The sequence below is a fragment of the Centroberyx affinis genome, unplaced genomic scaffold, assembly GCF_046629955.1.
Source record: "Centroberyx affinis isolate AG114_WGS23_722 - 3 ecotype Tasmania unplaced genomic scaffold, CSIRO-AGI_Caff_v1 ptg004049l_1, whole genome shotgun sequence".
Taxonomy (NCBI): domain Eukaryota; kingdom Metazoa; phylum Chordata; class Actinopteri; order Beryciformes; family Berycidae; genus Centroberyx; species Centroberyx affinis.
Window position 1 is genome coordinate 758,720 of NW_027281845.1, and position 25,598 is coordinate 784,317.

Sequence of the window (25,598 nt, forward strand, 5' to 3'; positions counted from 1 at the left end):
ACTTCCAAAGTCTGGAGAGAATACAGATGGAAACTAAAATGACTGCTTGAGTGTGAATACAGCACATCAACAACCTGCATACAAGCAAAAAATATATACATTATCGCTGTTTGTATGGTTTGCATCACAAGGGAGCACACACTGTGCTTTCTTCTATAGTGGGACCTAAAGTTATCATGCCCTGGCAATGAAACTACTTCTAAATGCATACATTTGCACATGTGACAAGTTCTGTTGTGCACTGCTTAAAGCTCTTTGACATACCTGTCCTCTGTCCAGACCTCTCTGAGCGCGTCCTTTTGGAGGGGCATGGTGGATGTGGGAAGGGGTTAGATCCAGGTTTGGGTCTTAATGAATAAGCATATGAGAAACAGAGAGCACTGAGTGAATGGAAACCCTTGCATTTAAAATTGTATGTGAATGTATATGAAATATAAAAAAACACACAAATTCATGCACACACACGCAGTCCCTCACCAGGTAGCTGTTTTACTGGGCAGCAGTGTGATCGCAGGTCTCCATCCAGGTTGTGAATGCCCACAAGGAGCCATACATATCCTGCAGCCCAGAGGACAGGGGTCACATGACCCAACTTCTAAGAGGATTTTTACCAAAGCAACAGGACCCCCCCCCCCCCATTGACTACCACCCACTCCAGACACCCTGACCCTTCAGTCTGGATTACTCTAATCAGCTACCCACCATCTGTGAGCATTTCTGGGGTTTTTTTCCAAAGAAAAGCTGTGGAGGTTTACAAGGAAAAGAAACTGTGGCTTGTGTGGCTTGATGTTTCACTGTCCCTCTGAGATGTTCTTCAGTTGCCATGTTACAAAAAAAGTAAAGAAAGTTGATCAGTTAATTTTACTGCAGGAAAAGAAAACAGTGTTGCAGCCTAGAGGTCAAAAAGGGTTCTTTATGAGCAGAAGGCCATCCGTTTGAATGCCAGTCTGGCTGGAAAAATCCAGGGTGAAAGTGAATAAGAAATGCTCTCTCCTCCTTAATAACTACAGGTAAGCGCCCTTGAGCAAGGCACTGAAACCCAAAGATATATGTCAACCCTCATAAAAAAGTAATACACTTGAAGTGTAAGTATAGCCTACTTAAGAAGTGTGCTAACTGGTAAACTATTATTACTTCTAAGTGTACTATTTTGTTGCTTGTTGGGACTAAATTGGCCCACTTTTTGGTTTATGAAAGTGTACTTGCAGGTGTACTTTAAGTTTATATGTGAATAATTGAGGTTGACTCACACATACTAAAAGTGCACCAAGGTATATTTGAGCTTATTGTGACTTATTTGGAAAAGTATACTTCCAGTATCAGTAAGAAAAAAAAAGTATACTATTCTCAGTACCTGTTGCAAAAGTGTAAGAAAGTAGTATTCAACAAGAAACAACAAAGTACAAGTACAAGACTAAATATATTGTTCTCAAGTGTAGCTTTTGCAGGTACAACAAAAGTAAAATAAAAGTATACTCTCTTATTTTTTTGAGGAAGTAGAATCAAGTCTATAGGAGAAATCACCACGCTCACCTTTGCTTTGTTTGGTGCGTAAAAAACAAGCAAATGTCTTCAGTGGAAAAAATGGTCCACACTCAAAGAAGAAATACATTTTCCAAGACCTTTTATGTTCTCATTATATTTGTGGTTTTTTTTTTTTTTCCAGAAGGGAAATCATGCATAGACGTTTCGGCTAGTGCCTTCTTCAGTATGCAGTTTTGAAGAAGTATACTAACTGTGTACTAAAATAAACTTCTTTTTTATAAGGGAACCCCCATTTGTTTTAATGGAACTGCTCAGCGGCCAACAGTAGAAGACTGTGATTACTGAACCGGACAGCTGCTGGGTGTGAGTGTGTGTGTTAAGAGTGAGAGTGTAAAGTGGAGGTGATGCTGAAAAAATAGACATGCATGCTCAGTCTATCTTCCCTGGATGAATAAAGGTTCAAAATAAAAATAAATAATAAAGTGTGATTCCTGGGGTCAACCACCAGATGCTGCTGTATCCCAAGAGACAGAAAGCAGTGCAGGAATCAGCTGAGGCACCAGGGGGCACAAGGGAGTGCTTTATTTCACCCTTACATATTTTGAATGTTTGAGTCAACTTCAACGATAATATTGAATCAGTTAAAATGCATAATTACCCATCTGAAATTATTCTTTTGACTACATCCTCAAATCTTTTTCAGCACTATCGGGACAGTAGATGTGGTTTCACTCACAAGAGGGGATGGGAGCAATCACAGCTGACAGGAACAATAACATGTGATGGGAAGTAAAGAAGGAAAAGTAATTTGTTTTGTAGGTTTACGAGATCAGGCCCTTTGTCTCTCCACATCACCGTCCCGCTCACACTGTCCAGCCTGTTGACTGGTGAAAAGGGTCTAGACTAATGGCTTTGCTGGCATTTCTGCAAGCGCTTGACAGTAACATGGCAGTTGGCAGGCGGCCTAAGGAAGGCCAGTGACCTCAAGGGAGTCGAGGAGAGGCCATCAAGATCTTAAAGAGACAGTAACTACAGTCTGTTTCTCACCACACATTGTTTTTCCAATCCTATTTCATGTCGATTGTGTTTTATTACGGCATGATGGTAAACATTGTGGAAGCACTGGGAAGTGGCAAGAGACGGTATACCGGGGAGGCTTATAAAACCAGCTCTTACTACATCAACAACTGTAACAACAAACCTGAATGAAATGAAAACACATTAATCAAAGTTATGGTGAAAAGGGGGCCATTCAAAGCAGTTGTGCAAACACTAAGCCGGGGAAAATTATGTTAAGTACATAAAGGTAGAGCGTTCCAGTGGCGGTGACCTGTGTCTGAGGGGGGGGATATGATGATGATATTTTAGTTCACCCCTGCGTTTAGTGCTGTAACAGCACGGTGGTGAGGACGTGAACCCAGTGGCACTGTAAAGCCTGGTGAATCATCAACACAGAGAGGGCCCGTATCTCAGGAAGGGCAAACAATGAAGACGAAACAGGAAAATCTGGGTTAAATGAATCTATCCCCAAAGGAGGGATTGTTCAAGTGGGGCGGGTAGAGAGAGAGACAGAGATTGAGGGAGAGAGAGAGAGAGACAGAGAGAGAGAGAGAGAGAGAGAGAGAGAGAGAGAGAGAGAGAGAGAGAGAGGAGAAAAGGAGACAATGGCAGGAGGTCTCCTTTCCATTCACTATAAATGGCATGATGTTATTCAGGAACAAAAATAGTCTCTTGGGGCATAGAATAATGGCAAACCCGCACTACATGGTTAAACAAGGTCACATCCTGTTGAAAAGAACTCCTGCCTAAAGTTCAGGTATGAAAGGTTAAATAAATTATGGATAAATAAAGAGTTCCCAAACATTTATAAACATTAGGCCACAGAACCCCATTTGATAAGAGACAAGATTTGACAAGATTTTTGTGGTGAGATATGATTTGGTAAAGAACTATTTATATTGTAGGTGAGGAGAGTGAAACCTCAGATCAAAAAACATTCCTGCATTTTTCTCTCAGTGTCCTATAACTTCACATGAATGTAACAACAGTGAAATTAAAGTAACACTCATATGGCTTGGGAGCACATGGATTCCCCTGAGGAATCCCTGGGGTTCCTCTAACCCCACTTTGGGAACAACTGTCATATAATGCATTATTGTACTCATTCTGTTATTGTTACTGTCCCGGGAGCAGCTGTATCAAATTTCACATCTCTCTCAACCGCAGCTATCTCTTTATTTGTACACATGTGCTCTTCATAGGACCATATGTCACCAGGGTACACTTTGCTTTGTAAGAGGATAAGAGACTAATGTTTGAAACGAGACAAAAGTTCCCCATGCAGGCCCAAAGAGCACTGTGTCAAATCTAATAAAGAGCAAATTGGGAACACTCCTTCGCCTCTCTGGTGTTTGTCTGCCTCGTTAATACTATCTCTCCAGCTAGACAAAAGCTGAACTGTATTGTGGCTATACAATTCATCATACATTATTTGCTATATTGACCCATAAGAGAGAAAAGAGTTGGAGGTGGGCCTACTGAAATTCACACTGATATGTACAGTCAGTGGGCGATGACATCACTGCTCTGGCAGCAAATGGAGGGTCCCAGTGGAGAGAGTGTGTCCTCAGATACTGGCGCCATAGAGACCATTAAGGCCAATTGAATCTCCATCAATACACAAACATAGACGCAGATGCAGACGTGCACACAGATGTGTAGGTGAGTGCGTTGCATGTACACGTGCACGCACATACACATGCACACACACACACACACGTTATTAAGTATTATTACAGCTGATGACCATTTGGGTAGCATTGGGAGAACTGTATATCTTGCAAAGCACATTATCTGACCAGCACCATTCAGGGCCGCTTCATAATATATGGACCAATTTCAGGTTTTGACAACCAGGCGTTTCTTAGTGGTTAAGGCACAGTTTACTATATCAAACATTTGGAAGAGCGTACACGCTTTCGCATAATATTCAATCTTGCTTGCTCTGTACGCTCCAAAGACAGCGTTGTTTTTGTAACCTCATAAGATAAAGCTAAACTATACAGAAGCAGCTCTTTTTTCCGGTATCTATTCATCAATGTTACAGCTACAGCATGTGAACTTTGCCTCCCTTCTCGTTCACAGATAGCTGTGTGAAGGGTCAATGCATTTGTGTTGTACAGATAACTGTGCAAGGTTTGAGGCTTTGAGCATAGCAGAGAAGACAGAAAGACTCCCTATCAGAGCCGGGATTTTTCAAATAATTCTCAGCATTTGTTTTAACATGCTTGAAGTACCAAATGGGTGGGGTTTACCTCTGTCAGAAGAAGTCAGTCAGTGTCTGCTAAGATGCCTATCAAAAAAAGTTGACTTTCAAATTCTTTCCTATGATTGTTTAATTTTCTGGCACCTTACAGTATAGGGTTAAAAAAAACCATATAAAAGTATTTGCAAGTATTATTTGTCTGCTCCCTGCCTGCCTCTGATGTTATGATCAGAGGACAGTGTCCCCATATGACACAAGTAGATCATATACAATTGAGCAAATATCAACATTAACAATCATAAGGAAAGAGGCACAGCTCAGTCTTGCCAGATTACAATAACACCAGGGAGGTTTAAAGTGCTGTGTATTTGTGATAGCATTTAAACAATGCTTGGTTTTTCTAAGCCTTTTCTTAAGCTTGAACATAAACCTCTTTACGTCACTGTCAAAGTGTATTATTGTTTCGAAATTATTCACGGTAAAACTGGTAAAAGAAAGAGCATAGTAAAAGAACAATAGCACACTTGGACAACGATAAAAGTGTGTCAGGAAGGAAGCAACGTGGAAGGTCAGATGAGAGTCCCCAAGCCACAGAAATAAGGGCAAAGCAGCGAGAACCGTGTGTGAACTGTAACCCAAGCAGCACTGAGCCTCGTGAGAGCCTGACACACATCTTAAATGGAGGACAAGGTATCCAGGAAATAGGGCTGTAGCCTGCATTTCCTATTCTCCGTGTGTGTGCATCTGTGTCTACGTCCGTGTGTGTGTGTGTGTGTGTGACAGAGAGTGATAGAGACCAGCCTCTCCGGGGTAACCCAGACTCCCTTGGATCCCTAACAGATGAACAGATGCCTGACGACTGAGCTGGCATGAGCTGGCATTGCCATGAGAGCAAAGTCCTGAGAGTGGTCACTGCCCCGCGAGGGTGGAGGAGAGAGAGAGAGAGAGAGAGAGAGAGAGAGAGAGAGAGAGAGCGCAGAGACCCAGCACTCCCTCGCAGACTTGTCCCCACCGCTTTTTGAAACAGGCAGTGCTCTTTTGAAACGGTGCCAATGGAGGCTGGCCCAAGCCCTCGCAGCTGAAACTTTTACAAGCTCAGTGTTCGCGAGCAGGAAGAGAGAGACACACAGAGAAAGATTTGTAAAGGGAGTTTGCAGCTCCTCTCCTTTTCACTCTTCGACCTGCCTGAGATTATCAGCAGAGCGGCTCACGTTTGCTTACTTTGCTCATGCAAACTACAAATTCTACAGGCAAATACACAAAATTGCAAGAAGATTGCATGAGAGGAGAAAGGATTTATATGTAATGGGGAATAATTGACATGAAAAAAAAAAAAAAAAATCTGAAGAGTCAGTGACGTCACAGAGGAAGCTGCCCTGGATAATGCCTGAGGAAAGATACTGATGGGTGTCTGACTGTAGCACTTGGGGTGGACACACATGAAATGAAAGCGTTGTGCCCTATTTGGGAGTGGGACATTGGAATACTTTAGTGACTAACATTTCTTGGCGACGGTCCACGTGGAACAATGTCTTTGGATCTCACCCCTGCCATTTTATTTCCAGAGGTTGACCCTTTCCTCGCCCTTATTTTCTTCTTTACAGCTCTGTGACACATTTTGTTGCGTGAGGATGATTACTGCAAAGCGAGTGTAAATTTTGGTAAACACCCCAGGACCTCTCATTTTGTCCGTTATGTTGACTGTAAACACTGGTTTTCATTCACTACTACAACCGAATTAAAGCAGAACCTCACTGGCTTCCTTTTTTTTTCTTTTTTTTTTTCTATCGGCTATGCAACAAATCCAAATAAAAACACAGGCAGGTGCAGAACAGCTAAAGACGTCTGGAATGACTACCGAAAATGGGAACTGTGAGGCATGTACTACCTGGGAAGGATGCCAACTGCTGACAAAAGGCTTTACTGCACGGCTCTGAGAGAAGCCTTTAACTCCTTTGCTCTGAAATGCATCGGGAATATCTGGCATTGAATTGTTTGGCCAACTGCAGATAAATCTGTCAGACCTTTTGGCATTGTTACAAGACAGCCTGTAAGTACTCACTTCTGATACTTTTACTCAAACTTATTTCTCTCTGTCTCCCTCCCTCCCTTGCTCTCTCTCTCTCTCTCTCTCTCTCTCCCCCATAGCCTATAGTCAAGTGAGATGTCTATTTGATGACACACAGTCTACATGTGACTCTAAACGTTCCCCTTTGTGAGGCGGGTTCACTTGGTAAACTCAGTGACCTCAAAGCATAAACTCACTTTGCAGCGTCTACTGTATGCATGGCACCAAGTGAATTTCATATCTTTGGTATGTGTGTTTAAGCAAGCTTTTGTGACCTCATGATTTCTTTTTCTGCCTCCCTTTCTCCTCTCCCTGTCTATCCCTCTTGGCAGCAGGGCAAAAGTGGGCAGGGAGAGAGGAGGGCATGGCCCAGAAACTGCTCTCAAGCCCCAGCCCCTGTTCGAGTGGGGTTGCTTGCTGGTACACTACTCAGCCTTTCCCTCGTCTTGCAGGCGAAAGAGTGGGATGTGGAAATGCATTCTTGTCTCCTTTCTAACCCGCCTTTTTTTTTTCTTTTTTTTTTTTTCTCGCCGCCACCATGGCCTGTTCTCTGCGGGTCAACACCTAGCCTGTCCTGTAAAAAAAAAAGTCACCTCCAGGTATTTCTGATTTTTGATTCTGCTTCTCTGTTTGGGCCTTATGATTCCTCTTTGGGTTTAACTCTCCCTTAATTCCTTAATTCTATCACACTTTTGCACTTCTTCTACTGTCACCTTCCCACTGTACACGTGTCTGCTTTGCTTGCACCGAACGCAATGCCGAAATCTCCGCCATTTCTGTTCGATTGAGACACGTTCAGATTTTTGAGTTAAATAATGCAGTTTCTCGGATTAAGCGCGTTAAGAAATGATCAGAACCAAAGCATTTTGTGTATAGCGAATGTTAATGAACAGTCTGTTTATGTAGGACTGTTTGATTAAACACACGCCAAGAGTTAAAAGACATTTTAGTGGTCGTGTTACTGCCTCTGGAAGCACAGTATTGTGGTAAAAAGCGATATTTAAGTATCATTTGCTGCAAGAGAGAGTCCAAACACACTACACCTCCAGTAGCTGTAGTATGAGGAAACAAATTTGAACCTCTCGAAAGCGATTACTGCCTCTCTAAGTTTTAAACAGGAAATACTTTGAGATAAAAGTCATGTAACCCTTTACACTAAACATGTTGGTGTCTGTGGTGCAGGATTGTGTTATTAGGTATAGGTGGGGGAAATCTGCAACCAGCTACAACAAAAAAAAAAAAAGTCCCTCAGCTGTACTGTGGGAACTGTGTGCGATGTGTTTTGCCACAAAATGAAAAAAAAAAAAAAACCCTACATGGGAGGAAAATATGTGGTTACTGTATCATGCAGGCAAACCATATGCTTCTTGAGGTGGCCTTCAGTGTATTGCTGCTGTTTGATAGACCTGTTCACAAACCAGTATGAACCAGATCCCTCTGATGCAAGCATTGTTCTATACATGAAGGGGCTTGTATTGTAAGATTGCAGGGTCTCAATTTCAGATCAAATACTTTAAGTTTGTTTAGTTTTTTTCTAAAGGCACAAACGCTGAAAGAAACTTTACAGAAAAAAATCATATCATGATTTTAGAAGCACAAACTGTTTTTGTTTTTTTTCCCACTTCACCGATGAGACCGATGTTTTATGAACCACGTTCACTGTGAAAATGACTGTGCAAACATTTTGGCACTTTATTGCCTGTGTGCATTTGTGTGTGGCTTTGTTTGCATACATGCGAGTCAGCACTTGTGTGTGAGTGTGTGTGTGTGTGTGTGTTTGAGGGTGTGATAAAGACGGAGCATGGCATACTGTACAGAAAGGGTAAGCTAGGAAAAAAAAGGGGAGGGTGCAGCGAGGACGGGCAGAGAGAAAAAAAATGAACTGATTTCCTCCTCCCCCAGTCCTCCTCAGATGAACTTGCTACACTGCTTGATGACATGTTTTTTGGAAAGCCACACATATCCTCTGCTATTTGCGTTTCTCTCCTCCCCATGGTTACAGTGAGGCTGTGGTTACCAGGATCAAAGTCTCTCTCTTTTTTGTTGTTGCCTTTATCAGGACACACGTTCAGCTCTTCCTGTTTATTAGCGCCGCTGACTCAAAGGCTATTGAACAGTATTTGATTCTTCTCTGTTGACTACAGCCATTTAAAAAAAAAAAAAAGAACAAAACACTTAATTAAAACAGGTCTAGCTTTAAGCAACCAAAGGACATGTACAAAAAAAAAAGCGAACTTTTGGCTTTTATTCTTGTTTTTACCTATGTCGGATACTAGATTGGCGGGCTTCCCATAACAGGATAGAGTCACATAAGTTGATGATTAGAAAAAAGTATATGAAATTAACTTTAAAATACTCTCCTGTTATCAACAAAAATTTATCAGGCAGATATCTGGCACCTATGTTGACGTTATTTGTCACTATCTCTACTGAGAGGTAAGTACAGTGGAACATGGATAGTTACAGTTAGGCCCGGAGAGAGGAAAAGGTTCCACAGCCTGTAGTAAAATATACATCATACTCCTCACTCACATAAAGCATCGCACAATAAACAAACCCACAGCAGAGCACTTGAAAACGCTTCACATAATATAAAGATGTTGAGAAAGTAGAAGGCACCATTGGCCGTAGCAAACAGTGATGGTGGAAATTATATCAAAGAGAAAGTATTGATGTATAATGCAGTATGTAAAATAATCATTAGGGTGCTTTTCGAAAAAATTGGTTGACCAATTGGGATTTGTACATTGTCATTCTGAAACGTTGTACTTCAGTACAATGTTTTCGAAAGTGTGCTGTGGTCACACTGACACCTTGAGACCACAAGATGAAGACAACTAAGGTCACCAACAAACGTACAGTAATTCCTGTTTAGAGACACTGTTTGTGAAGACTTGGCATTCTCCTCCGGTGGAATCTTTAAATGTCATGAATGATTTCTCTCTCCAGTTAATAGACAGATGTTTGACCTGAGGCCACTAAAAACAAAACCTTTCTCACTCATGACCCCGTGTTTTCCCCGCTTTTTACTTGATTAATAGAAGAAGCCCAAGGATTGAATAATGTTTGTGAAAACACAATTATTGCAAACATTAGAGATATGATACTATTTTCCTATATTTTAAATGTTTTGAATTCACATTCCTTAAATCATCTTGCAACCCCCAAAACTCTGAATATTTAAAGGTACTACCAGTACAATTTGAAACTTTTGCAACCCCTTGAGTCCCTTAGTGGTAGTAATTTAGGTCAGCTGTTGCAAAGACAACTTGCCTCTACTTCTCTCTAACTGATGCCCGCTGACCGGTGTTATAGCTTTGCAACTGCATTGGCTAAACTACAGTATGTTTTGACAAAAATATTACTTTTTGCCAGCAAATGTTTCAGCAACAGTTAGATTGAGCTAGCAGAGCCATTTATTGCATTACAGGTTTTGTAAGTTTTCCCAATGCTAACGAAACGGCGGTCTCTCACCTGGCATTAAGTGATGCTCGCTCGCTCAGTGTTTATCACAATGTGTGTTTGTAACTGCAGTGCCTAATCTATGCTGACAATATTTTTTGCTGGCAAATGTTTTATTTACAACTAGATTGAGCTAGCAGAGCATTATTTGTGTGATAGTTGTGGAATTTATTAAGTCTAGGCAATGCTAACCAAACATTTTGGCTAACAGGCTAAGTTACCATGATACTGAAAGACAGCTAACCTACCAGAGTGTAGCTGTAGTAGAGTGGATCTCTTCTTCTTGACAGTACATTGGGTGAATGATGTGGTTATCCTGATTATTCCAGGATTTTACTAACTTCAACTACATTAACAGTTGATGCTGAACACCTAGCTAGCTAGCTGAAACTGGACAGCATCTGGACTTGTTTATGTGTTTGTTCGCCTACGAAAAAGTGAGGCACTCCTCTTCCTGTTTTGGTTGAGGTCTCGTTTGTGCCCAATCAATCATGCACAATTTGTGGGAATCGTACTCGGGGACACAGAATAAACACATAGAAAGCATAAGCCAATTTTCACAGCAATGGTGTCATTTTTCTACATCCCATTATACAATGCTATTAAAATTAATTTGAGAATGATATATTGAGGTAAATATTCTACATGTAGGGGGTTTTCAGACTGTTCAACTGCTTGTCTCACACTGAAGAAGGAAGTTTAGTCTTGGAAAGAAATGATGCACAAAGAGAAGAAAGAGTAGGACACCAAGAAGAGACATGACAAAGGGAAAAAAGAGGAACTTGAACCAAAAGGAATGCTCGTGGCTTTGTGGTTCGTACACAAAACCATTTTGTTTTTTTGAGGTTGGTACAAAGTTACATTTCTCAAATTGTCAGTGTCCTGCAATGCCTAGTATCTCCAAAAAAATCATATGTTGAGGAATCGAGAAAAGCTCCCTGATTTTACAGTTGGCACACATGACTTACAGAGTCATGAAGCTTTTTGTCCAATAGAAAAATATTGTGAACAGTCAATTAGGACAACAAAAAAGCACCACAAATCTCTAATTTGAGGTTTCAGCAGGTCATAAAAATGCCTAGAGTTACTCTTCCATATTCAACTCAAGTATTGTGAGTAAAATATGGTGGTTGTCTCAGTTATTGATGCTCTATTGAAATCACAACAAATTTGGAAATGAGGTTCTAAACAAAGCCTACATGGTAGTTGTACAAAGTTTTGGCGTATGGTAGAATGCGTTGGCCCGCTAGATGAATGTAAACTCCTGTCTGACCGAAGTTTAATAAACAGGATGTATCACAGATCATGAGATTCGAGTGAAGAGCAGCTAAAACCTCAGGCCCATAGAAAGCGTACACACTTGTCCCACATATGGACAAAGTCTGCTAATGGAACAATGGATCTTTCTCTGGATGTTTGAGCACCTGGCTTGGTAGCATGGATAGTGCACCGAGCATCTGGCTGCAAGCTATGCCACCATACCTTATTGTGTTGTCACATACACCCTTTCTGACATGGCATCCTCTTATTGCTTGGCTGCCAATACTCTCCTCCCCCCTCAGCGGTGGGCATTGCCACGCCGCATCCCCGACATCACCCCCTTTTTGCCTCATTGAGATTCAGCTTGGCACGCAGACAATACCCATTTCTTGGCACCAAATATTGAAGAGAGCCGCATAAGAGATCCAACCTCAGTCTTTTCCCTCACAGTCGTCCCTCGTGTTCCGCCGATCCACATGGACCAACGCCAGCTTGCGATGGGTATTTTTTGTGCCTTCGTCTAGAAATTCTCAATTGTTTGGCACCTGGGCGTTCGACAATATGGATACCTTTAATAAGATGAATGTTTACCAGTGTAAGTCGAGGAGAGCTGCTCTGGGCATCTCTCTCTGAAGCAACAGTGAATGGCCGAGTCATCGATATGTTGATTGACATGTTCTGAGTGAGAGTCTTAGATGAAGGTTATGGATTCCTAACAGTATTCCTCTGTTATACTCTGCAACAGATCAGCCATTTTCTTTTCTGTAATAATCAGCGGCAGCCTGGGAATACATGAAAGTCAAACCGTCACTTCCGGGGGTGAAAAAACAAAACAAATTGCTCTAATCTGTCGTTCCACTCAATAACATAGGGACTAACAGATTCCAATGGAACTGCTAATTGGCATATACTCCTAGCACAATGTAATTGTATTTAAAAAAAAGTTTAGTGCAAAAAATGCACATATACAATCAGAAATATGACATTTGGAAACCATCAAGGAGCAATTTGTAATGTGAAAAGGTAAGAAAGATTGAAAAAATGAAATTGTACCTGTTTGCATGCCTCACTGGCCTGTGGTTGTATTCTGCTCGTAGATATGGCAGTGGTTTAGCTATCTTCAAATCAAATAAGGTAGAAAAATGGATATTACATGGGAAATCAAATTGACTAAACTAATAGTTTAACAAAGCATTGCGAGCATTTCATTTAAACTGTATCACAGGTTAACCATGTGCAGGTTTGTGTGCAGGAGGAATCATTCTCCAGAAAGAAATGATTCATCTAAGCAAAAAGAATGCCAGTCACTTCTTTTTGGGCAACTCAGTGTGGTGTGGTTGTGGTGTGCCTCTGCAGTGATTGGATTATATCTGATTTAACACATCTTGTTATCATGCCAAGAAGAAAGAAAAGGTAGAAGAGAGCATCCTGTGTTTTTTTCATCCAACAATAGAATCTGTCTGTTTGAGATGAATTGAAAAATGTTATCTCTGTGAATATTGTCTCTGTCCATAACGTTGTTGTGTAGGCTCACAAGTTGGCTAAGCAGGTGTGAGGCCTTATCTGTAATGTTTAGTTTGTGTTATGTTTCCAAAGGAAATCGTACAGTAATGGCATAGCAATACAACAAATATTTGTTTATAGTCCACATAACTTTTCTTGTATAAAAAGTTGAATGTGTTTCTGCCCCCGGTCGTCACCTCTGTATTGGCCCGCCAGTCAGAAGAGTTTGATACCATTTACCGTCTAATTAATTCAACATCTCAATTAAGGCCTCCCACTCTCTGCTGCCCTTGTGCCTTTTCATTCTGCCCCAGTGAGCATGCCCTGGCACTCCCACAGCCCCACGGCCTGCCAAAACATTTCAATCACTGTCGGCATTAATTAGGCCAAAGAGGAATTCAGAATGTTAATGAACTGCCCAGCCGCTTTTCAGCCACCATGGTTCACATGCTAATTTATGCAAAGTGTCCCAGCCTTTGCATGGTTTGACCATCGTCTACCATAACAGTGTCTGGGCTCAGTCAGCCCAGCCAAAGTATGGCTCTGTCGGGGCCCAGACAGCTCTGCCCAGCTTGTATCCCAGACTCTAGTTGGCACAGTAAACAGAGTGCTTTTTCAAAGGACTTGAAGTGGCTTTCACACTGTGCAAAAAAGGCCAGTTTTTGAAGTCAAAGAAGTAAGTAACCTTGGGCTTTCCTGTTAAAACATCTCAACCACAAACAGAAATCTCAAGCAAGATTTCTTGAGTGTTTCTCAAGTGCATTTATGAATTATTGAATGAATCAGGATGAATCAACTCTCAGAAACAATTTATGAATAAGAAACAAGAATAAGCAAATCCTTGGATCAATCTCAGGATTCCTTATACCAATCTGTGAAAACAGGCAATGACAGAGACATTAAAAATAAATTAGCATTATTCAGGACAAAACACATCCAGTCTAGGTTATGGATAGGGATAAGAAGGAGGCAGAAGTTAACAGGTTGCACCACAGATGTTGGGTATGGGTGCCAAGCAACTCCCTAAAATGGCCGAGGTACTGCCATTTTGTTTTCGTCCATTTTTCTTCCTTTGCTTTGCATTGCTTGCTGGCTGTACAGACTAAAGGGACGTAACTGGGGGAAGCCATGCTTAAATTGAGCTATTTACTTCTGCCTGTTGGAGAGTAGAGCTGGAAAGACCCAAGCCAAGTTCCTGAGCAAAATAGGCACTAATTCTTGGCGCAGCATTCCTTTATTACATGCCAATTTCTCTGGATGCAAGTGAGTTACCTTTTAGGCTTGCACAAATTAGCACACTTTCTGCAGCGACAAAAGTGTATTTTGTCTTTAATGTTCAGGAACTATCATTTCTTTTGCACATTTTCAAGCTATACCAATGTATGACTCTTTATTGTTGTGACACTTGGCACACCTGTCATTCCCATACACTGATCAAATACATCTGCATTGACAAATGCAAGGGATCAGATCATCACTTACATTAACACACTAGCTCTCAAAGAATGAGTGTTTTAGTGCTGGTTGTGAGCTTGGTGAACTAAGCCCTGGTTTTACAACATACTCTGTGGCTAGTCTACAGAGGAAATTGCTCCTTGAAGGTAATTCCTGATAAAACTGTTACCAGACTACCTCACTCCATGGCAGGGGGTGTCATTTGAATAATTTGGTCAGAGGACTGTGTGTGTGTGTGAGTTTGTGTGTGTGTGTGTGTGTGTGTGTGTGTGTGTGTGTGTCTGTCTGTCTGTGCCTGTGTGTGTTTGTCTGTGTGTTTGGTGGGGATGTGCATGAGTGTATGCATACATGTATGCCTATCCATGTGAGTGAATTGTTTAATGATTAGTGAAAACTAGACCTGTGTAGAATAATATTTACAAATATTTTATGTGTTTTAGCCTATTTAGCTGCAAAATTGGTGTAGTTTTTCTGCATAAGTCACAGGAAATCACAGGGAAAGTATTTGAAAGACGATTTAATAATTTTTCTGTGATGTGGACTCTATCTGAATTGTCCTGATGTGGTAAAACCCACCCATCTGCGTTAAAACAAATGCAAAATATTTGCAAATACTTTTTGACCCAGGTTTATAATAACACCTGAAAACTCACCTGTTCTCTCTTCGTTTTTGTCTCACAGTTCGACGGACAAGTTTCCTCTCCAGCTCCTCGCAGCAATAATATCTGTCCTCGAGGCTGAGGTAGTAGATTGAATAGTTGTGGGGTTTGTGTCCTCCCTCTGAGATAACTATACAATCTACTGTCTTTCCTAAAGAGACAGATTGATCTCCTGTGATGCTGAAGACTGACCTCTGCTCACATGGCAAGCTCCATGGATAAAGACAATCAGACGCTGAGTAAATATTCCAGAGATCCTTTTTTGGGGAATAGAATGCAGACGCAAGGATTTTCAAGGATGTTGATTTGTGTTTGAGGTTTGTTTATTCACTATACTCAGATGAACAGAGCCTAGCAAGGTGAGGTAGTAGGTTGTATAGTTTGTGGGATGGAGTGAATCCTATTCAGGTGATAACTATACAGTCTATTGCCTTCCTTGAGAGGTACAATGAATGCTTGGAACTCCGTAGAATGAAGCTCAATGATACCCGGGTATCTGCTGACTGTGTGGCGGTGGAGCCACTTTTATGCCATCTTGTGGCCAAAGAGTATCAGATCACTCCAGAAACTCTGAGAGATAAACCCTCTCTCATCTAAACCACAGGACATCTGTGCATCTACTGTCTCAAAATGGAAGAACTGACTCCAGAAGTTGTATTTAAAGCATTGAAAACTGTATATTTTTTGTTGTTATTTGTCGTGCTATGTATTTAAGTTGGTATTACTGCTGTGTCCACACATATAGATAAGATATATGACGACAAAAATGTAAAAGGAAAACTTGACAAGTCACTTGTAGTTTTTGCATTAAAAAGCTTTAGTCAAATATTTTAAACTTAAATGTGTGTCTTCCATGAATTTCATAGAACTAAGGTAAGTTAGGACACGTGGTTTCCAGCTCAGAAAATAGGTTATAGGAGAAGTATGCCATTTTGAATAACTTCCTCTAAAAAGCACACATAAGTCATTTGTGGTGTAAGTGTACACAGCCACACCTATAGTGCAGGAGTTGCAGTTGAAATGATGCTTAGTAGTCGGTTTATATAGATGGTTTATATAGTGGCAGCTGTAGGATAAAGGTTAAGGAAAATCTGGAAAGAGAAATTGAATTTAATTTGCTCTCTATGCCTTTGACAACAACAATCATCATGATGCCATTGGACAAGGCATTTTGTACCCAACTGCTGCAGTAGAGTTGCTCTGTGGCCAACAATGTGGCTGTATGGAGCAACTCCCAAGTGTGAGTGTGTTTCAGTGTAATCGTGACAGAATCTGATGCAGGGCATTGCTGAAAAAGATCATAAGCGCTTAGAAAACGTTCGCTGAGTAAATAAAGGTTAAAAAATACAATATAAATGTACATACTGTAGTACTGGAGGTGTTTTTTTTTTGTTTTGTTATGTTATCTGCTGTATAAGTAATCATAGTGAGTGATATGTTAGTAATCTAGGCTGTATGGTCCAGTAAAAGTCTACAGCAACCCAGTTTCTGACTTCCTTGTGGGTTGTGTGGCAAGGCCTTTACTTCAGCTACCTTCCGTTCTAATGAAATGAAAGAACCACACTTCATTCAGTGCCTGTATTTTTATAATTTGTACGATCACTCTGCTGGCACTGACCTCTGTTCTGTCTCTGCCTGCCAGTACTCACATGGTCTGTGATGTCTTTCTCTGTCTGTCACTCTAATGTACAAACACACTCACACACACACACACACACACACACACACACACACACACACACTGACAAACATATAAGCTTCTATGATGCATTCCAGATGACTCTTGTGAATAAAACATTTAGGCGAGTTGTACATTACATGCAGCATTGGTACTTTCTTGACTGTGCTGTAGTCTAAAGACACTACTTTGCCATGTAGTTTGGCAGATGATGCCGGTTGTTTAGTAGGCATATTTCATTTCTATAAATAAGTGTTCTTGAGCTTGCTTGGTTAAGAAGAAAATAAATCATTGTTATAATCAGGAAAATATATATATACATTTTGTTTATAACGTTGGTTCTTCATGTTATGGTGATGTTATACTGTATATGCCATCACATCTATGGAGCTACAATCTGCAAACACAAAGTACAATGTTTGTCCCCAAAGTAAAAATGACACATTCCTCTGAAATCTTGTTAGTGAGTTGTTATGTGTGAACTGTTCAATCAATGCCTGGTTCTTCAAACCTGGTTTACACTCACGTGAAAGTTTATTTCTTTTCTCAAAGAAAGGCAACGTAATTCCACACTTTCTGTTGAAATAAAGTTGAAGAACTGGAACTCAGAAACACAAGTGATATGAAACTTAGTGGAAGTTGCTTCTCCTCAGCGAGACAGGTTTCGCAATACACACAGACACACACACAAACACATGCCCACACACACACACATGCACGCGCACGCACGCACACACACACACACACACACATTGCGGCAAAGGTGTGTGCTGAATCATAATATTCTCCAACACCAGCCTGATCTTTTACAGATACTGTACATTCTGGATTTTATTTTATTTTATTTCAGTTCACTTAATTGACTTTATTAACCTTTTGTATCTTCAAAAAACTCATCGTCCTTTACTGTCAGTCTTTGTATCAATAGCTTAGCAAATAAATGCAAAACAAAAAAAAAAGTGCTAAATCCAACCATGCCTTTAAGAACAAAGGAGCACATGAAGTCTCCCCTCAGTTATTTTTGGCCACACTGTTAGCGTTGCTGGGATTGTTGTCTGTAGTCTGGCTAGTCTGAGATCTTTGCTGTTCTTCTCCACATACAATGTACTCTCTCCAGATCCTCAGGTATGCCAACTTGATCTTGCGGATTTTGAACGCATACACGACCGGGTTGACAGCTGAATTAGCGTGGGAGAGCAGGATGCCAACGTAGAAAGCAATTTGTGGTACATCTGATGGCCCACCAAAATAGACAATACAGTTCATTATGTGCAGAGGGAGCCAACAAAGGGCAAACAGGACCAAGACCAGAGACAGAGAACCTGCCAGATGTTTCTCTTTCTTTAGGTAGGCGTGAGACTGGGTTTGGATGCCGCTCCCCGGTTTCTCTCGAAGGTTCCCCCGGATTGTGCAGAAGATGTAGCAGTACAGTACAGCCATAACCAACAAAGGTGTCAGGGTGCAGAGGAAAAAGTTGAAGTAAACCAGATATGACATGGGGATCACATCTATGAACCTGCAGACAATAGTAGAGTTGTCTGACGGAGACAGGGGGGTTACTTGTTTGTACCATCCGAGCATGGGTGTGAAACTCAGCGCTACAGCAACAAGCCAACTTGCTGCAACCACCAGCCAAGTGTGTCTCTGTGTTGCGGTCCTTTTGTACCTGCAGAGCACAGCAGTAATTACTGGTATCATCGAGTATCATCCATGCATTATTATATATTCATTCTGCAGTGTCACAAAGAATTTTAATTAGAAATTGTTGGTAAAATCTCTTTTTATCTCAGTAGACAATACAGTGTATAAAAAACATCACAAGGTCACTGTAATCACTTCAATGCTTGACATGGTATGTAACTGGTTGGTGTGAGAAGAAATCAATAATAAAAGTTATAATCATATGACATTTTTGTATGCTTTATCCAAAACACATCATACATACAGTTTTAGCATGGGTGCCCTTAAAAAAAATATATGTTTATTAGTACACGGTTAGTATACTAAAACTAAAAAAATAAGACAGAAAATAAGAAAAGAAGTGAAGAAAATAAGTGTACTTTTACTTGTTGTACTTGCAAAAGGTACACTTGAGAATAGTTACTTAGGCTTGTACTTACTTGTAGTTACTGCCCTTGTCACACTTAGGTATACTTTAAAAAAATACATTTCAAGTTTACTACTTTTTTGTAACGGTGAGCCAAGTGGGTGCTGGATTCCTAATCATATCAGTGTTACCACCTTTCTCTGCACACTGAGCTATCCAGGACCACATATACCTATGGATGTGTGTGTTGTGCGCCTGAGTGCAGATCAGCAGACAGCTTACCTGAGAGGGATGAAGACGCGGAGGTAGCGGTCCACTGCGATAGCCGCCAGAGACAAGACCGAGGCCAGGGTCAGCAGGATCACCGTGCAGCTGATGAAGAGACAGGCCTGGAATGAAGTCTGCACCCGTCCGTCCACCACCACAGCCAGCGGTATCGCCACACAACCCACCAAAAAATCAGCCAAAGCCAGAGAGATCACAAAGCAGAAAGTGGCCTGCTGTAGGCTTTTGCTGGACCACACTGCCCAGATCACTAACATGTTACCCAGACAGCAGCTAACGGCAATAATCACCTCCAGCAATGTGTAGATCACCTCTCCCACACACATTTTGCCTCCTATACAGCTGATGCTTTTACTGGTTAGTGGTGTAACATGTCCTGAGTATGAATGTGCTGTGCTGTGACATTTGTCTTATTTTTGTGTCACTTTTGAGGAAGTCCTCAACCACTTGGGTGTTTTTTTTTTTTTTTCAAGTTGCGATGTCACCCTTTGATTATTTTTTTGCAAGCTTTGTATCTATGCGTTTGCAGGATTCGTAGATTCAGAGAAACACATTCTTAATGTTATTTCATTTGTTTGCAATTGCAAGGTTGCATTTAACTTATACAGTATGTCCCATTGCCAGGTCTGACAAAACATTCAAACTGTATTGTAGGGGGTCTGCTGCAGCAGTTTATGATAAGAGTGTTCACAGAAATTCTGTCAGGAGGAAATGAGACTAGTTTCTTGTCGCCAAACAAGATTGTTTTACAGATAATTCCATATCAATACATTTGAAGCGATGCATTTTCATTAGGTGCGGCTCAAAATTTGTAGCGTTTAACCATTTAAGTTATCACTGATATCACTGATGAAGGCTGAGCTCACACTGAATAGATTCCACATAACGACGACATCATTTTGTGATTAATTACAAGAAATTTGTCAAGAAATTTCTGCCTAATTAGCGACATCTTGTTTGGATATAACCAACCTGGAGACAAGTTTATCATAATCTTACATTAACACTGCAAACACGATCAACAAGTCAATAGAAGTCCATTCATTCCCAGTAGGGCTGAGCGACCAGGGAAACTCTGCCGATGTGTGGACGGTCAACAAGCTTGTCGCCCGAGAAAAGCTGGCCATGGCTGAACTTTTCGTGGTCATCAGCCATCAACAGCCAATCAGATTTGTGCCCTTCATTGTCTCCCTATACTGATGTGATTTTGTTTAATAAACAATAGTTGATTAGGACCATTGGAAGTTTCCCAGTCCTCTAGAACTGTTATTTGAAAGACTTCAGAAATAAACATCTCAAAAACAATGCTTGCACCATTGTTGTGGTTAATGGTGATGTAATTTTATTGAGTGTTTTTCCTGTTTCTTTTCAATTAATACTACATAATAAGTGCTAGCTAGCTAGCTGTAACTCATCAATACAATACAATGCTATGGAAGCCACCAAAGGAGCAAAAAAAATACATGATGTCAAAACTGTGTAGCTGCACAAGACCATTACATAGATGCAACTGGACCCTCTCGCAAAGCTCACAATTGCTCTGAATAGAGCGATCAACCAAGTTGATCACAGTGTAAATGTGGGATAAGTATTCTTATACCATGGTCTGGGTGAATACTCGATTCTGATTGGCTGCAGGGTGTCCATTAATTCCTGATAATGGACACCTACTAAGTAGTTCCAGTGAAGCTGTCTGTTCACTGTTCTAAATTAATGCACTAGCTATGTAGTATCAGCCTGTATCTAAAATTAGTAACTATAGCATAGTGCCTCATCCTCTGAACACCACAGGATGGCGACTGTAACACACAAGCTGCAAGAAGTACACTGCCCCTCTGAACTTACTGATACTTTGCATCACATACGGTAAGCGATCATCTCACATCCCATTCGCTATTCAACTCGCTACTTCAGGCTGCGGCCGACAGTACACATGGCCTATCTCATTTGTTCGTGAAAATCTTGATATTGATTTGTGGACAATGACATGGTTGGCTAGCTAGCTAGTCTTGTTGTTAAACATAGACCAATTTGGAGCGGATGTCACAGTTACGTCACTGCAGTTGCGCGCGCAGTGTGGTGGCAGAAAAACAGAGGAAACAAGTAGAGGGGAACGGGCGAGATCCCCGGAATAAGGGAAAAACTGGTGCAACAGATCTATATAACAACACACCTAATGTCATCTATTTACATCAAAAGCCCAGCCCAATGTAATGGAGATTTAAAGAGTCATAGTGCCATCTTGTGGTGAAAAAAATGACTTGTCAAATGTTTTGACTCCGCTGAGATCGGGAAGTAGCTCGTTTCTCAGTAAGCAGGCTGACCAATATCATGCATGTGATAAACTGAAGCTTGAAAAGTAAAATCTGGAGAGGACAACGGCGGAGAGAGGAGACGGGATGCGCTGGAACGGAGATCAGTATGGATGTATGGACTATTATTATGTATATTTTAACAGTCTACAGCGGAGTTTTTAACGTTGTCTTAAATTTGACTGGCACAGAATTGGAAAAATTAGACGTATACAGTATATAGTTGTTTGACTTGTTTATAATAGCCCACGTCTTGTATAGCTGCATTTTATGTCCTTGCCGCTGGCTAGGCAGCATGTCGGTCCGTAACACACAGAAATCATTCGATAAATCTCAGTATTCAAGGTCCTGGACATGACCGCAAAGTACAAAATTGTATGCGTCAAGAGATTTGTATGCCTTGAGTTTTCTTTCGTATAGACGCTGGGTGTTTCCACAAGGTATATGAAGATGTCCGGCCACTGTAACTTTGACCATTTAGTTGGATCCTTGACCCATTGATCCGACAGTGAGTAGGCTACGGGTCAGGAAACCTCACCCCATTGCTAAAGGTTAGTTTATTAGTGTAAGACAACCTGTCTTCTGCTGGCAAACCATTAAAATAATTGGAGAAGGCGTCCGGATGATCCATATTCCTATGTTGTAAATTGACACCTGATACCGCTAACTCTCATTTTCTGCCACCAGTTCGGCTCCGCCCACAAAATACATCATCGCTGTTCAAACACAAAAAAGGTCTATACTGTCAAATTATATTTACTGTTTGTCAACCGTACGCAATGTTATTGACTTTGAATGTTGCTAGCATAACGTTAGCTCTCTGGCTCATAGCTGAGCCAAAGGGTTCTATGAGCTGAGCGGACTAGAAATATCTCCCGTTGCCAAGTCGTAGCTAAGGTTCGTCCTGTTCACTTTAGTAGTGAACAACATTTCCATTGCATAAGAACCTTATGGGATGGTAGTGCTTGTTCCAGGTATTAGTCAAACCCTCAGGTGTTACCAGGGAAACTGAGTTATGGCTATGAGATTTTGATTATAAAACGCATGAAAATATAAATTAATGGTCTTAATTTTTTTTCTTTAGCAAGTGACCATGGTATAAGCAGGATAATGCCCTTCGAGGTGTCCATTATCAGGAATTAATGGATGATCATTAATTCCTGATAATGGACACCTCGTCGGGCAGTATCCCTTACATATTTGATGTGAAAACGTGCTGAAAATACACTTTTTCCTATTGATGTAAAATGTCACACAAGAAATGTGTCTCACAACGCATAAGAGCAAAGGAAAAGTGATGGGTGAGTGCAAAGTTTTTGCTTTTCCCTCAGTCTGCTCATCAGCCAACCAATTTATATTATATTTATTATATTATAAACCAGCCTCCACAATAATCCCCACACAATAATAAGCCTCTCTCTCTCTCTCTTGTGTGTGCACATGCACGCACACGGGCACACACACACACACAAACACACACACACACACGCACACACACACACACACAGCCTACACACAGAGCAGTACAGAATGGATTTATTCTTGGCTCAGTCTTTTAAAAGGAAGATGCTTTTTGGCATGCTGGTCTAGAGTTAAAGAGAGTAATAAAAAAAAAAGTTGATTCCAGCTTTGACGTGATTGCAAAGTCTAGTATCTCTTATGCAGCACACTTAATCAGATTGCAGATTCCAGATTTGTTGCCATCTCCAGTCACTTCCTATTCTGACGATGCAAAATTTGATTATAGATTTGAACATTTCAACACTACACAAAGAATTATGTTGAATGTTATTTGTATATGCAGCTTCAGAACAAAGTTTATTTTTCTCTGTCTCTCTTGATTGAATTCTCATTGATCTGTGTATAGCCGGTATGTTCCAGCTAAGTCATTTTTGGGCTGGCTCATATCCCACTTTTGTTTGGTCAAGAGATCAGAAAATTGGATGATTACCCACAAGCCCTAGAGGGTCACAAGGGGACCACAAATTTCACTTCCTTTTTCGGCCCATCACTGAATGGATCCCCAGCATTACTGAGCTGGCATGACAGAGAATAAAGTTGTGCAAGCAAAGCAAACAATCACTTTGTCAAAAGTGCTACATATTACAAGTCAAAAAGAGAGATAACAATGAAAGTGATAGGCGCAGAACTAGAAGGAACTAAACACTGTAGCTTACTTCCCTGTCTTTTACGAAGGAATTTGTTTTTTTCTGAATTTGCTGCCTTAACAAAGCATAATGATTTACTGAAGCATGAAACTCTACCACCCACGCATATTGACTGTTGTCCTGAAACCGTGCTGACACTTCAAAAACCTAATCATGAGTCATCATCAATGCAAAACTGTGCAAATGTTTTATAAATGAGAGGCTTATTTTTTCAAGCCTTTTACTATAAAGGTCCATCGTTAATTTTTCACCAGGAACCGCGAATTAGGCTAAAGCAAGCAACTAGTTCACACTGCGAGAAAGAGGAACGTGCTCAAATTGAAGAAAAGAGAAGCTGGGGCTAAAACAGTAAGTAAGTAATCTTAAACCTGCAATAAGTGATTTCAGACCCTATAACCAATCCTGAACTATGCTATCTAATGATATCAACAAATAGCCACACACATGGGCCACCTGTGTTGCTGTTTTCACGTCTTTTCTAAAGCTTGTTGTCAAAGTCAGTCCAAATCAAAGCTCCTCCCGACCCATCCAAGCTCCTCCCTCGCTGTATGAAAGCGGCGCTCTCTCCCTCCCATTCCTGAAAAAAAATCTTGTAATAGCGGAATCAATGAAGCGAGTGAGTAAACTTGTTCAACTAGTAAACTTGCTACCCGCCTCTTCACTTGTCATTGTGGGACATGTGACCTTCAGCGGGAGGAAAATCTGGCAAAGCGAGACTGGTAACCGGCAACAATTCTCTGTCGGTACGTTTATCTTAGCTATTAGCCTTTATGCACAGTCCTTCACTAGGTTTGCCTGTTGGGGCTTCCATAGTCCAGCAGCTTTGCTGTGGGTTTATTTACAAATGTGTTGCAGTTTCTGTCACTATCTTGTGGAAAATCACTTGGAGCTTTAAAGGACACCAGGAGGATTAACAGACATAAACAGACATAACAGAAATAAACAATATTGTTGAGAAACAATATTGTAAAGTCTTTACTAGGGGTGTAACAATATGTTCAGTTCACAATTTAGTACGATACATGATAGGCCTACAATACCACATTGTCATAATATTAGAAATTATGATCATAGCAAACAGTCAACGGAAGAAAGTCACTTGGCAGATTCTTCAACTGATGATGGATTTGACAGCTGTTGTAGTGTTGTTGTAATGACTTCATAACTGTGAAGACAGGCCTATTGTCATTTAAACTTTATATACTGACCCAGCCCACACACACACACACACACACACATACACACACACACATCCAGCTGCTCAGAGGAAAGGAGTTATAGATAGAAAAGAGCAGAAGCTCATATCGCTACACTAATGGGTTATGATGGTTTATAATGGTTTTTAATAGTTCTCCCTAATGGAAATCATCAGGATTACTCTAATGGTTTCTGATGGCTTATTCAGCAGGGCAATTAAGCGCAGGCTTGATTCCATTTGACTCATCATGCTCCTCCAAGGCCTGTTCAACAAAATAAGGATTACACCCTGTTAAAAACGGCAAGAGTAAAACATCAACATCCACACTCTCCTATACATCCGCTGCCCCAGGATCACAGTGACATTTTCAATCAATCATTCAACCAATAAACATTGAGGCGTGTCTCCACTTTTTCTCAAATGTTCGGCAAATGCCAGTGTTTGTTTACCTGACATTTTAAAGCCCCTAAGTGTAGAATATTTACCTCAATATACCATTCTCAAATTACAAAGTGGCAAGTCGTCTTTGCAACAGCTGACTTAAAATACAACCGCGAAGGACACAGGGGGTCGCCAAAATCATCAAGTTTCAAATTCTACTGGTAGTAGCTTTAATAATCTTGTTGTACACATTGAGTAAAACATCTTCTAACTTTTACTTCCATCTTTTAAACCATACCTTGGAGATACATATCAAACATGAGTTGAAGCACCTAAAATATTTCACCTCTATTAACTTCAGAGGCATCTGTG

General features: G+C 40.8%; 1 protein-coding gene across 1 annotated transcript; it reads right to left on the reverse strand.

Annotated features, from left to right (window-relative positions):
• Nucleotides 1-15,981: 15,981 nt before the first annotated feature.
• On the reverse strand, nt 15,982-19,493 carry LOC139663580 (adenosine receptor A3-like). Its single transcript, XM_071542296.1, has 2 exons — nt 19,165-19,493; nt 15,982-18,501 (listed from the first exon to the last, which is right to left on the reverse strand). Exons 1-2 carry the CDS (start codon nt 19,491-19,493, stop codon nt 17,847-17,849), a joined length of 984 nt encoding a protein of 327 aa, XP_071398397.1. The 3' UTR covers nt 15,982-17,846.
• Between the last annotated feature and the right edge of the window lie 6,105 nt (nt 19,494-25,598).